Genomic DNA, 17,447 nt, shown 5'->3' with positions numbered 1-17,447 from the left:
GGCTTGAATTATTTGGACAGCTAAAATGTAGCTATGTTTGTTGTGGCTTGAGGTACACCAGAGGTTAAAAAAACGTGAGGTAAGAAATACCACAGTAACCACATGCTTTAAAATTTATTATTAGGACCATGTTCTATGTGACATTGGAAGCAGGGTACGTGCTAAGAGACATTTGAGGGACTCGGTGGAAGTAAGCAATCTGTCCGGCTTCCTACAACAGTTATGGATACAATACAAAGATCTGAGTTACTAACAGGAAACTTGCAGGTTGTATCTTGTATAAACTATTTGCAATTTATTTAGCTCATGCAATACTTAGGCAAAGATAGTCAACACAGTTTGCTTGGCCATAAAAAACAAAATAGGTGTAATTTATCATAAAATGATAATAGAGAAAACTTCAGAAATTTGGGGGTTTTCATAAATTTTGTTCCAGAAAAATTATTCCAGAGTATCAACACAACAATAAAAAAAGACAATATCACATGTTCTCACTCATATGCAGGAGCTAAAAAATTTGATCTCAGAGGTACCAGAGGCTGGGATGTGGGAGGGGGATGGAAAGACATTGGTTAATGGGTACAAACATACAGTTAGATAGAAGAAATCAGTTCTCCTACAGTAGGGTGACTGTAGTTAACAACAATGTATCATATATTTCAAAATAGCTAGATGAGATTTGAAATGTTCCCAACACAAAGAAATGATATATGTTTGAGGTGATGGATATCCTAAATACCTTGATTTGATCATTACACATTGTATGCATGTATCAAGATATCACATGTACCTCATAAATATGTACAAATATTATGTATCGATTTTTAGACAACTGCAATAAAAATAATTTGTCTACAGATATGTACATGAACACTAAAAATTTAGTGTGCATTCTGACACTAAATGGGAGATTTCAGAAAGAAAAGTAGATTAATAATAAACATGGCCAAAATACTAAAACAGTCCACACAGAATTTATTTAATGACAAGGAGAGTGTGTGAGAGGAGCAAGTCTCAGGCAGATATTGCGGATTAAGAGGCTCTGGAAGAACTTGCATCAGATGCAAAGATCAGTGTTAGCATCTCTCCCAGAGAGCTGCAAGAAGGCTGAAAGCTGCAAATCATGTTTAAGAGGTTGCCAATATCCTCTTAGAAATGAAGCACCAAACAACCTCCGATTCTAAGGGTTAGAGGCCAACCCTTAATCTCTCTCATTGTTCTCCTCACTCCAAAAGCTGATCCTAAATCAACTTTTAAGATGGAGATAATATCGTTTAACAGAGAGATCACTATCCTAAAGCTGAATAGCTTCATTAGCTAAAGTCAACACAGACATTAGCTGGTCATATGATTGTAAAGCCCTAGAGGATAGAAACCATTAGCATACCGTGAACCCTCAAGAAGTCAGAATTTGTGATATACAGCATAAGTGTTGTGCTGAAGTTTATGTTTACTTAGCAAACCCTTATTTCATAAACAATGAAGTTCAATTTTGTAAACAAGTTTATAATGCAGATGTATTAAAACACTTAGGAGAATAACTTCTCAAGCATTTCACAGACACCTATTTACATATGGAGGAGAAAATAAATGTTTGCTGAATAAATTAACTAATGAATGAATATAGATAATTAATGTGCTAATTACAAATCAGTAATGTTTGTTATAACAAATAACCTAAAAACCTCTAGGAGATGACAGAATGAATTAAGAATGAATGAATGAAGTATGTTCAATTTACCTTGCTTCTGAACTGTTACAGAAAGGTATTTTTAATCTATCTTTTTATGTGAAATTCAGATTTTTCAAAATATCACTGTGGACTTTTGAAGGTTCTAATGTGGTCTCCTTTGACAGCACTTAGCATAATATTACCTATAATGAGGTACTAAATAAATATTTTCTGACAGATGACTCTACTGCCCTTCTCATAAGAAGGATGAAAATACATCATGGAACTTAGAAAGGTACAAATTTAAGCAAATAATTTCATAAGCCTCATAACTGTTGCAGCACAGCCTTTCCACTGAAGAACAGTATGGGGAAAACACACACATACAGGAACACCTTCAAATACCCCCTGCCTTACATGGTGCTAGAAAGCAGTAGTAAGTCAGGCATATATATTCTTTTCCAAAATAAAAATAAAAATGTAAAACTTTCAAACGTTGGAAGTCTCTGGATATCACATATTGACATGGAAAAACACAGAAAGCTCATTGCCTTGGACAGCTGAGTAGACCATTAGAATCCTCTCGCCCAGCATATACATACACCAGGGTTAGTGGAATACAGGTTAATAGATTTTCATCTCCTATGCTACCTCCAAGTAAGACCCATGACAGAAGCCTTTTGGGCATATATTTATCTACTCCAGAATTATTCCAGAAAGGATAAGTTACTTAAGGTCTTAAATGTCCCTGGTTGTACTGGCCACTTTAGAAATCTGAGCTATTTGAGAAACTATAGTTTCTCAATTACAGTCACCTACTAGCTTGGAGGTTCCTTTACTGAACAGCACTCAAAAGTGCTGCCTATTCTACCCTCAGTAACTGACTTTCTCTCTATTCTTTCTGGCTCATCATAACTCTTGTTCTTGACCTCTGAACTTGACCCAAATGAGAAACACAATTTAAACAAGGATCAGAATAGCATCCTTCCATGATCCTTCCATCCTTCCGTGATCCTTCCAACATCATCTGAATAGCATCCTTCCAAACTGTGATGCTTTCCATCAAAATCTCAGGTGAAAACATACCCTCCAAAGTGACATAATAAACAAGCTAAATCAGTGGGTGGAGCAAGAAGAAAGGAGTCACCTCCTTTAACATAATCAGTACATTAAGATATGCATCTTAGATGTATTGGCACATGCTGGTAATAAGTAAAAGAGTTAACTGAGGAAAATTTCCCCTTTCTTAGGTAGCCAGCCAGGTGAGCTTACCCTAGAAAAATCTGATCCAGCCTGCCAAGAATAGTGTCTCAGGTGAAGTGGCCAGTTAAAACAATTGGACATTGTTTTGGCTAACAATGCTTTCTATCTATATCCAACTACAATCTGCAAAGTTAATTTCTGCATCCCTCTATGCTCTGCACGGTACTGTGTATATCCTGTACATCTCCAACCCCCCACCAAAATGTTAGTAAAATGAAAAAGCACTTATCTACAGGAAACTTATGTGGGTTATCATAACAACATGGAGTACATTTAATTAATCACACTTCCTTTGATATAAATGACCATCTATGGTCATAGACCCAACAGTGAATTAAATGAATACCAACAACATGGCAATCAGACCAACCCCCAAATTTTTGTACAATAGAACATTTTGATTATTTGAATGCAAATATTTTAGAAAATCAGGCAAAATATATTCACTTGTGATTTCATCAAAAGATTTAAGAGTTTAAAACTCAAGTTTTCCTAATATGTGGTCACTCTTCATGCTGTATTTAATGTTCAAAATAAAAAAAAATCTTAAAACTTACTGTATACTTAAATAATAAGAAAACAATTTACTTACTTCTGGATACCCTTACAAGTTCTGATACATTGAAGACTCCAGATTTTACAAAACTATCCTCAAGGTAACCTGAAAATAAACATCAAGGGGAAAAAGATCAGCATAAGCAGGAAGCAAAATAAATGATTAAACACTAGAATTTGTTTAAGTGTTTTAAAACCAAAGGTTAGAACAAAAACCAAGTACACTTACAAGGACAAGTTAAAAAAAAAAAAAAGAACTCTTGTGAATGCAAATTGAGTATGTCTAAACAAAAAGTTAAAAGTTTAGATGCTAAATAATCTCCTAAAAATTTTTTTTCTCAATTTTCTAAATGTCCAGGGCAATTGATGTGGTTTTATTTGCCATGGCCCACACATAGAGAACGAAGGTCTGTGAACACATTCGACTCAGTAGCACCTGGTAGACTAAAGTCTACTCATTTTAAAAAAAAAATGAAAGAAAGAAAGAAAGAACGAAAAAGGAAAACCACAACCACAATTAGCATCTTGTTGGAAATACTTCAAAGATCTCTTGAAACCGCCCTTCTTTCGCAAATCCTTCCCTGATTAAAGAAAAGTGAGCTGCTGCTACCAGCACTCCCACCTTCGTTCCAGGGTCACTAATAACACCCGAGTAGAACTTGCATATACAGCCAAGACAGTATTTTGCATTGACCTATTTCTGTACACTTTTTTTTAAATAAGAGAAAGGTTTATTTGCCATGCGCACAGGGAGAATCACACAGTGATTACCCACTATCCCAATGAAGTTCAGATATTTTTTAAAATATTATTATTATTATTTCAGAAGATTACAAGGGTAAAAATGTTTTGGTTATATGAATTTCTGGCAAATGGTGGTGAATCCAGGCCTCCAGGAATGCCACATTACCCTTCTGTGGACATCTAGGCCCAGGGTCCACAGTAGCCATGGTGCCTGGGTTCAGACCTGTTTGGAGCCACTAGCTATGTCCAAAAACAGAGATGAAGACTCCCAGGAAAAGCAGTCATTCCACCCTCCCTGGTTCTTATTTATGTCAAGGGGGTATAATGAGGGTGAGGAGAGAGAGAACACCTTAGGAAAAAGGGATACGGCTTACTCTCTGCTGCCTCAGAGACGGAATGAGTCTGAAAACCCTCAGAACTGAAACACTTCCAGGGTAGGGGGGAACCTCTAGATTTTAGGAACTGGCAATTTGACTAGGTTTTACATAAAGTTTTAGGGCTGACCAAGGGATTAGATTCAGCACATAGATATGAGGCATGGGTAGTTTAGAAGCAACATGGGGCACTCAAGTCAAAGAGCTGTGACTGGAATCCCAGCCACAGTTTACCAGTTTGGAATCTTGGCCACAGTTATCAGACCTCTTTGGTGCCTCAGATTCTTTGTCTATAAGTTAGAGATAATAAAATCACCTACCTCATAGAGTTGTTATGAATACTACGTGAGATTAAAATATAAAACTCATGGTCAGCACTGGTTAAATGTTACCAATAAATCAAGATCAGCCAATGGAGCCAGCAATCAGCCATACACTGAATTATGCACACTGGACTCCAGATAGTCCAAAATTATTTGTAAATCTTTATCCAGAAAATTTATCAAAACAAAATTGCTTTTTAACCACACATAGGGTGAAAACCATTTAATTAGCATATGCGCCTCACTGCTGTGAACTGAAGAACCAAGGCTGTCTGAGTGCTGTTTGATACCCACCCATCTACCTTCTTCAGAAAAAGAATGAAAGGAAGAGGGAGAGGGAGTTATACGATCTCAGTTGGTGACAAAACTTAGGTGTCATATTAAGTCCTTACTCTGAAAACATATGTGTTTTTAAGAGGATTATAACAAAATGTCTCCATTTGATGCACTTCTATTTCAAGAAACTCTTACTTCTTGAGCAATTAATATTTCACCAAGTTGAATTCATTTCAGGATTATTGAGAAATTTCTATGAAACCGGCACTATACAAGATGCTGCAAGGCATGAATACACAAAAAGGATGTTGACACCCTATGCCTGGTTGGGGAAAAAGATGGTTCTAATTTTCTGGACCACTGTAAGTTATCATTGTATACAAAGATTGTTGTCGCTTTTGTGGTTGTTTTAAAGTATAGTTCATTATACTTCATATATGGTAAACTTAATAAGGTAAATATGTTAAGTACAAAAACCTATTTATCATGACTACAGCTCATACACTTAACCAGTCAGACAGGATTACTTGTCATCACCCAGTCGTACTCTGTAAACGCCTGCGCTCATCTTTCTCTGCTCTCCACACGCTCATCCTTCAATGTCCAGCTCCACTGCCACCCACTCCATAAACTGCTACTCCACCTTCTTCTCCCAGCCCCTGGCCCAGCCAGAAATCGTCTATTTCCTCTGTACTCACATAGCACCTGGTTTGTATTTATTTTACACTTTCCACTTTCAGATTTTCCAAGATACCTGTTTTCAGGTCTTGAATTCCTTTCCGGATTATCAGCTGCTGTATTTAGGAGAATGACTGAGTTTTGCTCATTTCTGTATCTCCCTAGGTGACTAGGGAGATATAGTCACTGCCTATGTGGACAGCAACTACTAAATAAACACTCACAGAACAGAATTTTAAAATTCAACTTTTTAAAACAGGGTCACAAATTAATATCTTAGTAATTTTATTACAATGTAAATATAGATGATTTAAGATTAATGGATAATTATACTGACCACTGGCATTCCCTGGAACTCATTTGCTGAGGAGTTTATTTAGGCTTTTGGGTGGAATGGGAAGGAGTAATGATTAGGGTCAGATTATACCCTTGACTTTGTTGTGTACTAATTTGTAACTTCAGGCACTTAGTGCAAGATAATGAATAAAAGACTAAAAGTGCTTAAAGAGTAGGAGTACAAAAATACTTGTAAGATAAATTGATGAATTAGTGGAGTGAATAAATGATGAACATTTTGGTATATTTATATAACTTATATCAGATGTAGTACATAACATTACTCAAGATACAATCTGAAGTTCATTTTCTTATTACTCCAATGAGGAGTCAGAGGTCCATCTGCTTCTAAGTCATGCCCATTAAGATGGATGGGTGTGTGTGCCTGTTAGGAGTCAAATCACTGGGCAAGGATGAGCCATTTCCAGGCTAATTCTACCAGGGGAAGACCCCTAACTCCCCACGTTATAAAACATTGGAGTCTCCAAAAAAAAACTTGAAAGAGTTTTACTAAAACTATGAAAAGCATTGGAAATGTGTCAGCACTATTTTGGAACCCACTAGATAAAATGCAACACTACAGGTCCCACTGGGCTCCACTCGTGCATGGCGCATAGTGAGACTTCAGTGGAGGGAGGGTTACTGAGGACAAGCTGTAATGCCTGTTGACAAGAAGCCCACGGGAGCTGGGATGGGTTGGAATCAGACAAGAAGGAGCCTGGAGGAAGCGCCCGAAGCAGACGGCTGCCACCTTCATGCATCTTTGCAGGTGGTGTGTGCAGCCTTTGCAATAGACAGGCATTAGCCAAGACATGGCAGAGTCAAAAAAAAAAAAAAAGAAAGAAATAGCGGATGAGATATTACTCTGATAGCTGATAGTATTTGCTTATAAGCATATAGGAGACAATACTTGAGAACTCTGGCAAAATAACTGGGGAAGATCTTGCAATGCATCAGGAGCCCTGCAACAGTATAGAGGGTGAGACTCAGCAAAATGTCAGGTTATTTGCTGCTACCATAACCCCATATGTAACCTCCAGGCTCCTGGGGCCTTGCAGAAACATGGTTTTCACATGTTACATAGATTACTGTAAATCTACAGTGATACAAAGGCCAAAGATCTTAAAGCAATTGGAAGACACTCATATAGTAAATTCCCTTCATCTACCAAAGAAAATATGAACGTCTCTGAGGCAGAGCAGCTGCTTAATGGTTACAGAGCAATATTACACAACAGCTTAATCCAGGAAGAAAAGAACAACTCTGCATTTGTGCGATGTTGTATTTACACTACATGTATGCTTTTTTAAAAAAAAAAATAAAATTGAGTAGGAAATAAAGACTTCCACAAACTGAAAGTCTCAAAGGCAATATCAAATTACATTATTTTACTTCTTTTTTATTTTTCTCTAACAAAAGCAATAGTAAATCACTACTCAGAAGTTAATACAGTGTTTAACCTCCTTTACAAACAATAACAGAGGGACACAATGGCATATCTAACTGTTAATATCTCAAATTATAATCAGCACCATTTGAATGTTAAACAACATTTACATAGAAAATCCAAAGGAAGACTGATAATGCTCATTTTTATAGTCTACTGTGTTCTATTCTTGAAATTAAAAAAAAGGCATGGAAAGCAGTTATTAAATTCATGAAAGCTGTCTTCAAGTATTTGAAGGACTGTTAATGTAGATGGCGGGTTAGACTTTTTCTGCGTAGTTCCAGGAGCTGTTTTTTAGCTCAATAAACAGATTTGTTATCCAATGAGAAAAGTCCTAAAAAGGCATGTGAAATTTTGGCAAGGTAGTAATAACCAACATATATGCCCAGCTACTATGCTAAGACCTTCACAAGCATGAATTCACTTCATGCTCACAATTATCCTATGAGATAGGTCTTATTATTGTTGCTATTTTATAGATGAAGAAACTTTTATCTACAGAGGCAGGGAGTTTCCCAGTAACTATACAGACCCCCATTGAATATAAATATTCTCACTTTGTAAAGGAGAAAAAAGCACCTTGAAAGCCCATTGCAACCCTCCACTTCCTTACATGACTGCTTTCCTATGTAGTTTTCTTGCATTGTTCATTTGGAGAAAGAACAAGTGAACACAAGATATCTCACAGGTATTTTCCAGCTCTATTATTGCAATTGTTCGATCCCTTCAACAGAGTGTAAAAGATGGCTTAACTCTTTTTATTCATAGGTGCAAAGGGGAGAAAATGAAATTATTTCACACTAGCTTATTGCCAATCTTCATATAACCTCAGATACCACAATTAACCCATTGGTAAGTTTCTGGTGTTGAGACATAGCTCTATCTTTAATTTCTTAACTATCTAAACTGTTCATGGTTAAGGCTGGAAACTGCAATTATAAAACAGAAATATTGATCATTGCAAAGTTAATGATTCTTTGCCTACAGGTTGAATCTCAGCCTGTAGTCAAGGTTAACATTTTAATATTAATTTAGAATTAAGTTTATTCTTCATTATGAAATGTAATCCCATGATGGTGATTTCAGTGATCTGGGAAAGAATCAGAAATTTCCCAACTTTAACACACTGATAGTGCTATATTAATATGTTATTTATATTTTTTTTCGGTATTTCCTTCCAGTCCTTTAAACTTTTTCCCATATAATTTATACAAAAATGTGTTTTTATAAAATCAAAATCAAATGTAGATGAATTTATATCCTACTTTTTTCTGATTAAGATTGTATCTTTCCCATTATATTAGTTTTTCAAAAGCATGATTTTTATGACTGTACATTGCATAGTGGTATTGTATTTCATTTGACCATTTGTTTGACCATCCTCCTATTGTTTGCCATTTTCAGTTATTTCCCATTTTTTAAAATATTATAAATAAACAGTATTGCTATTAACATCCTCATACACAAATCTCTGTCGGCAACTCTCATGATTTCCTTAGGCTGGAGTTCCCAGAAGTAGAATTACTGGGTCAAAGGACATAAATTCTTTTAAAGCTCTTGGTAAAAACTGTCAAGCTGCTTTCCATAAAGATTTTTGCCAATTTATACTCCCTGGGGCAGGCTGTGAATGTGTCCATCTCACAACCCTGCTGCCAGAATTACAAATTAATAGGGAGGGATTTGTTTTTAATTGTGGCAAGTTGATAGGGAAAAGATGTCATTACATTAATGTTAAATTTGTATTTTACTTAATTATAATAAAATTGAATTTTTCCCAGAGACATATGCATTATTTCTCTAAACAGAACTTCCAAAAATGGAACATTTGAAAGAACCGGAATATTCAAAAAAACACAACCATTTAAAAAATGTGTAGAATAGGAATTGTGATCTGGGGAATATTTTATTTGTAACATTAATGAGATTACTTTTACAGTCTCACCGTTAATGAGATAATAATGTTGGCTACTAATTTGTCATTGATTTTTTCTCAATATCCAAAAAAGTATTTACTTATTCCTAGTTTCTCAGAGTTTTAAAAATTTTTCTGATAAGAACAGTTATTGAATATTGTCAAATGCTTATTTGGCATTAGTAGAGATTATCCATTTTTTTTCCCTCACAGCATTTATTGTTGTTACATATTATTGGATTCTTTGATGAAATTATCTTTGCTTGTCCATGGAAGACAGTTCTTTGTATTTACTCTTTAACTGGTTTGCTCACAGAACTCACAGTTGTTTCCAAATTTTCCATATGTAGTTGGAAAACTTTTATGAAAATTTTTTGTATTTTATTTGTCAAGTTTTTATACTTGAGTTATATGCGGGCTTCATGAAATGGGTTGGATGATGGTCCATTAATTTTTATGCTCTGGAACAAAACAAAATTTGGTTTCATGAAAAGTTCTTGAAGGTTTAGAAAAATTTACTGGTAAAATTTTCTTCCCCAAATCTGTTTCAGAGAAAATTCTTAGACAACTTTGAGTCTTTCATGAATATTATTCTACTACTGCTTTCTAATGTTGAGATAATTTTACTATATTCTTTCCAAGAAAATCTTCAGTTTTTCAGATTTTTAAATTCATTAGCACAGATATTTTATAGTTTACTAAGAGGGCTATATTTATTTTATGTTATAACAAAATTATATGTATGCTTTTCTGTCTTTTCAATGGATGTGGAAGGTATGCCTCCCCAAATGCACTACAGTATAGAGTTAAAAAAGGCAGCCCGAGCAAGACTACCAAGACTCAGCTCTGTCATTTATTACATAAAGCTAAGGCAAGTTGCTTAGCTTTTCTACCCCTCACATTTCTCTTTTCTACAATGTAATCATAGTTCCTATGAGAAGATATGAAAACTGTATATTGTTTTCAAGTAACAGTAAAGAGGCAGACATTTCAAGAGAAGGAAAAGAGAAGGTAGAACTTCAAATTAACACACAGAAAACATAACACAATGAATAAGAATGCAATCAAGACAGACAAAATAAAGAAATAGGGTGTAAAAATACATAATAAATATGAAGTAAAATAGAAGGAATAAAATGAAGTACATCAATCATTACAATAAATGTAAGTGGACTGAATTTTTCCATAAAGAGTTTTGATCAACTGAAGGAAATAAAATCCAACTATCTTCAAGGAACACACCTAACACAAAATGATAACAAGAACAAGAACAAAAAGTTGTAAATAAATGGGTAGGCAAAGGGAAATCAGGCAAATTAAAACAAAAAGAGAACAGTGTCAATTAGCAATGGTTAAGAGGGAATTTAAGACGAATTACAATAAATAGGATAAAGAGCATTATAGATGGATAGAAGGCACAATTAATAAAGAAGATAAATCATAATCCCACATGTACTAAATAATATTGTGAACAAATACATAAAACAAACTATTGAAATACAAGAAACTTGATAAAAATACAATCATGGTGAGAATTTTTAATACATCTCTTTTAAAATTCAACATGACTATTAGACAAAGACTAACTTTATATTATTCAAACATAAATTATACTTTACTTATATGACCATGGAACTTTAAAGAAAAATTGATCATTTCCTTGACTAGGAAGACAACTTTAACAAATCTCTACAAGTAGAGACTTTTTTAGGCCATACTGTCTCCTCTGGCAAATAAAATTAAAAGTAAAAAATAAAAAGTGAATAAATGTTCTGAACTACCTAGAAATTAAGAAAATATACCATGAACCAAAGGATAAAATCAAAAGAGAAATTATAAACTATCTAGAAAACAATGAAAAAAAACACAAAAGAGATGAATTACTTACCATAAGAGAAAGAACAGCAAAACAACCCAAGAAAAAAATAAAAAGATGAAATTACAGATAAAATCTGAAATTAACAAATTAGAAAAAATAGAAATATTTAAAACAATAAATAAAGCAGAACATGATTCTCCGAAAAGACAAGCAAACCAGAAAAACCATTTGCAAACCTGATTAAGGAAAAAAAGAGAAAGCAAAAAGATACAAGTACAGTAATGCGTTGCTTAATGACAGGATATGTTCTGAGAAATGTGTCTGTCCTTAGGCGATTCCGTTGTTGTCATCACAGAGTGTACTTAAACCTAAATCGTATACACTACTACACACGTAGGCTATATGGTATATATAGCCTACTGCTCCTAGGCTACAAACCTGTACAGCATGTTACTATACTGACTACCTAGTCAGTATAGTAATTATAATACAAAGGTTAAGTACCTGTTTATCTAAACGTATCTAGACATAGAGAAAGTACAGTAAAAATACTGTTATAATCTTAAAGGACCACCAACATATATATAGTTCATCTTGACCGAAACATTATTGTGCAGTGCGAGACTGTACAAACAGAAAGGAGAAATGACCATAGACACCAAATATATTTAAAGAATTGTAAGAGAGTAACACATACAACTTATTGACCACAACTTTGAGAACTTAAATGGACAATTACTTAATAAAATAAAAGTAACCAAAATTGAGCAAAGAAGTAGAAAACCTGAACGGATCAATTACCCTAGTGCAGTGGTTCCCCAAATTTGCTCAACATTGGAACCACCTGGGATTCTTGAAAAGGATTTGTGTTTGGCTTAAAACCCCAGCTATTCTGATTTCATTGGTATGGGATTTGACCTCGACACGACGACGACTTTTTAAAAGGTCCCCCTAGGTGATTGAAATGTGCAGCAAAGTTTGGGAACCACAATGCCAGCTCATTCAAAATGTGGTCCCAGAACCACCAGCGTTGGTACAACCTGGGAGCTTATTAGAAACACAGGAGGACAGGCTCAACCCCAGACCCTTGGAATCAGAATCTGAAGCTTAAAAAGATTTGCAGGTGATTCATAGGTACTTTAAAATTTGACAACCCTACAACATAATAGAAATATGATTAAGAACCACCTTTGAAAACGGCACCAGATCCACATGTGTGCACAGCTAGATTTTATGTATCCTTTATCTACCCTTTAAATTCCAATGCTGTATAAACTCTCCCAGGCCTTAGAAAATGATGACAAGCTTCCTTGTGAATAAAGCTCTCTTATGAGCCTTTATGAGGCCAGCAAACCTTGAATACCTAAATTTGTAACCTCCCTTGTCAAAATAAAGCAAGCAAGCAAGCAACCAGAGATAGAGAAAAAAGGTATACAAGCGTATCAAGATGCTGAAAATGTACTTGACATGAAGAAGCCAGCTTACCTAACAACAATCTAAGCAAAAATAGAGATAAAAGCAGACAATACAGACTCTTTAGCAAAATCCAACATGAAATTATTCTAAAAGGAGAACACTAGTCTGCCACTCCTAGATTCCTAAACTCCCCCAGCCGCCTCTCATCTTTTTTCAGTCTTTAAAAATGTAATTTGGAAGTAAGCCAGTCACAAAAAGACAAATACTGTATGATTTCACTTATGTAAGATATCTAAAGTAGTCAGACTCATAGAAACAAACTAGAATGGTGGTTGCCAGGGGCTGGGGAGAGGGAGGAATTGGAAATTGTTATTTAATGGGTATTGAGTTTCAGTTTTCCAGGCTGAAGAAGTTCTGGACGTTAGTTGTACAACAATGTGAATACAGTTAATTCTACTGAACTTAACTTTTAAAAATATTATATTTAATGTGGTAAACTTTATGTTATATATATTTTACTAGAATTTTTTAAAACGTAGTCTAGAATTTGGAACCCAGATAATTGTTACCATATTCTTGTTTACATAAATGCAAGAACAACCTTTTATATTGGCATTATGTCTCTAATCTTATTTATAACAATTACTTAGGCATAATTCTCGGCTTAATTGTTACTATCCTCATGATTAGTCTCTATCTGTAACTATATTTATATACTTACACTTTCCTGTTCCTAAATTTTTTTATTGAGTCATCACTTTGCCAGCTGGAGTAGGTTTTCAAGTAAATTTTTTGCAAAGAAAGTAGGAGACTCTATTTTTTGAGACTGTGAATAAGAAAAAATATATTTCTATTGTCCTTGGAGGTAAAACTCCTTGAACAGAAAAAAAAAATTGTTCATCATAATTCTAAGTATTCCTCCACTGTCTTCTGGTATTTATTGTTGACAAAAAGAAATGTACAGTAACTTGGTTTTCATCCAAGGTGATTACAGGACTTTCTTTTTCATCCATGAAATACAAAAATTTCAACAGGATATATTTAGATACACGTCCCCCTTTACTATAATTGGCTAGAAAGAGTTAGCTCTTTTGATCTACATATTTCAATCACTTTTAGCTCACACAAATTTTCTTCATTTGTCTTTGATTCTGTTTCTCTCCACAAAGAACACCTAAATGAACACTGAATTTTCCATTCTCCTATCATCAACCTTTTCCTCATCATTTTACCCTCTCTGTTCTTTCCCTCTGCTTTTGAGGCAAATATCTTGAGTTTGTCCTCTATATTAATAATTATTTCCATAATATCAGTTCTGTTTCTTGCTCCTCCCATGAAGACTTTAATTGCATGAAAGCACCTTTAGTTACCTTGGTATTCTTTCTCATCTCACATAGTACCATACTCACTGAAGCTATTATTTTGGGGGTTCATTTTTCATATAAACCTTCTCTGAGTAAACAAATTGGTTTTCTATGAAATTTTTTCTAGTTTTTCATTTTCAAAGATATGTTCTTCTGAATCTTGGTGATTTACCCTTTTTCTCTTGATTTTCAATTCTTGACTGGTGCTGATTTCATAGGTATACACATGTCAAAACTCATCTAATTGTACACTATATGTATGCAATTATGCCTCAGTAATGTTAAAAAAATTTCACCTCCTTGAGAAAATGACCTATAAACAGCGGTTTCCAAATTTTCAGAAAGTGATAATATTTCTGCTGCAGAAAAAGAATCACAAGTAAATAAAATTATTCAATGTAATCAGAAAATTTTTTGAAGACATTAAATGCCATCAGTCTTGTATTATTTGCAACTTCTAGAGTTTTCTTACTAGCTTCCTCATTTGTGATCATGTAAACTCTAGCAACACGCTAGTACCCTCCCTACAGATTAGGAAACAAAAGAATAAAAGTAGCAAACAGGACTTCTCTATAATTCAGCATCAGATTTGGCAAAGAGAAGCTCCATCCATCTGAGACTAGTATTCTGAATCAGTGTTCATAATAGAACACTGCAATTCTCAGTCAGATACCTCCCTACAGATCATGCTACACAGATTAGGAGATCAGAAAAATCTTCCAGTCATGTCTGGGATGTAGTCTACCCACAGGGCAGAAGAGGATCACTGTAACCATCTCTGCAGAAGCACTTGCTTTTTCTGGCCTAGGTCAGGTCCTCAGTATGGGGATGATCTCAGGTACTGCAAGAACAGGTTATTTATTTACTCTATTATTTGGCTAAGCCTCCACTTCATAAATCATGGACCTTGCTGAGCATTGTCTCTAGCCAGGCATTGCCTTAGATATTGGGCTTACAGTAAGAAGAATACAATCCTCACCTCAAGCTGTTCAGAATTCACTAAGGGGAACAGACATGCAAATAGACATGAAACAATGCACCAAGCTCTAGTACTATAAAACCACATTGCAGAGAGAGTCTGAAGAAGTCTTGCTGAGGAGGTGACAAGGGAGTACAAGCATTCTAGGCAGAGAAACAACAGGAGCAAAGACACAAAGGAGAGGCACATGGCTAAGACTAAGGCTAAATGCATGCTCCGTGTGTGCAGAGGACAAATCATGAAGGGCCATACCATATTTCATGCTAATGAGCTAGGCTTAGCCTAGAGTGGGGACCTTGGAAGCATATAAGCAGGGGAATGAAATAATCAGATTTGCACATTATGGACATCACCACAGACCTGCAATGGATATATCAGAGAGATTAAGACCCTAGGCAAAATACCAGCTACAGAGATTAGGAAATTATTAAAATGATCTAGATGAGCCAAAGGGACAGAGTGTAAATATTTTTTAAAAGTAGTAATGCATTAAGATTCAGCACTATCTTCTTTTTAAAACATTTTGCCTTCCTCATCCTATAAGGAACTCCATCAGTGAGTGGCCTGAGCCTCTGTATCCATTCCTCTGCTCTTCTTTCTACACACACTCTGTCAAAAGCTCATAGGTACTCCCTTCTTCACCTATCAACACCACATCAGATAACACAATCCATGCGTGTTGTTTCTGGATATCAATGAGGACAAATTAAGCATAAAGTAGCAGAATGTTTTATTATGTCCCAATGAAAATGATCATCTATTTCTTACTTATTTAGAAAATACTGCTCTGCTTGGAAAGTACTTCAATTCAGAAAATGAAAGCAGTCCCAAAACCCCCAATTTTAAAACTAAAAATCCACTGCATTTAAAAAAAAAGTGTCACACAATAAACAATGGAGTCAACATCTTATAATTCATCATGTCACTGTTTGTTTTATGTCCTTAACAAGTGCACGCAATGATTTTAATAACAACTAGATCAAATCTGAAAGTCAAGTGGTTTTCCTGACTTCTTCCTCCTGAATACTGTGGGGACATGGATATGCTCAAAGTATAGAGTGGGGGGGGGCAGGGAAATATCAAGTAGAATTACAAATTAAAATATCTCAGTGAAAACAGGAGTTTCGCCTGACTTTTATTATATAAAAGAAGATGAAAGAGGTCAACATCCCCGAAAAGCAGTACTAAGTTGAAAGACCCAAAAAGACTTGTAACAACTTTGAGAACGAAAATCTGATTATTTTTCTTAAATTCTTCTATGGTCAATGACATTATTAAGCAAAAGCTAACAGGAGTCAAATTACCACCCCAAAGTACTTGTTTAAATTATCTGATACCTTGATACTCTTTTATAGTTACAGAAAAGGGAAAAAAATGAGACTTTAGTAAGAGATTTGCCCAATATTTTTACATCACATACTTTAATCCTATAAGGTAGAAAGAGACTAAAATTCAGGTAGCTAGATATATGTATATACTTAATATTTTATTCTGTTTGTAACATATTACTATAGAATTCATCCCTCTTTCCAAGCATGATGCTTTACTACACAAGTAGGGGGTCGCCTTGGTGCCTTTGTACAGGACAGCTAAGTCCAGCAAGCTTAGCTTCTGCAGAGTTCAGTGATTTTAACTAGCCTGGAGCAGGTCCACTATATCTGTGACACAGAACAATCCCAGCTTTCCAGCTGTGAGGAGGAAAATGCTTTGCATTATTAAATTGTAGCTGCATGCTGCAAAAGCAGACCTTGTAAATATAGAGAGGGAAAGGAATTTAAATTGGGAAGAAACTCTAGATGCAGGCAGTCTTTGTAAAAGGAACATGAGATACTTGGGTAAAAGAACTATCACTAAAATACTGCCCAGAGCAGTAGGTGTAGTCATGACCTCTCCTAGAGGCATTTATGACTAGGACTTTTAACTGACCCTCTCCTTGGGAAATCTAGACGTTCAACAAAGAAAAAGTATATACACATTATAGCAACATCTTTCGAAATGTAACAAATTACAACGTATTTATGTGTAACCCTTCTTGGAAGTTTTCTAGAAGTAGATGCAGTATACATTAATTAAGTGCCTACCTCAATATATTAACATTTTATTTGGACTGTATGTTACCTTATGACATCATTTTAGATACCACAAGACCCTGAAATACAGTTAAGAAAAATAAAGGTCTGAATAACCAACTGTAGCCCATGAACTAGTCCTTTCTCTCATGGCTTTGTGAAAGGAGAGTATTTTCTGTGTTTAAATGACACTGTGACTGTGTACCAAGTTGGCCACTGA

General features: G+C 35.0%; 1 protein-coding gene across 6 annotated transcripts in view; it reads right to left on the bottom strand.

Annotated features, from left to right (window-relative positions):
• NFIB (nuclear factor I B) overlaps positions 1–17,447 on the bottom strand; it is a 220,986-nt gene that overhangs the window by 66,887 nt on the left and 136,652 nt on the right. For all 6 annotated transcript variants that reach the window (XM_045563828.1, XM_045563829.1, XM_045563826.1 and 3 more), the window contains exon 4: positions 3,528–3,596. In XM_045563828.1, coding sequence (XP_045419784.1) covers positions 3,528–3,596 — 69 coding nt within the window. The remainder of the gene's footprint in view (positions 1–3,527; positions 3,597–17,447) is intronic.

This window comes from Lemur catta, chromosome 10 (genome assembly GCF_020740605.2).
Source record: "Lemur catta isolate mLemCat1 chromosome 10, mLemCat1.pri, whole genome shotgun sequence".
Taxonomy (NCBI): Eukaryota; Metazoa; Chordata; class Mammalia; order Primates; family Lemuridae; genus Lemur; species Lemur catta.
This window is presented reverse-complemented; position numbering and strand designations above follow the sequence as displayed.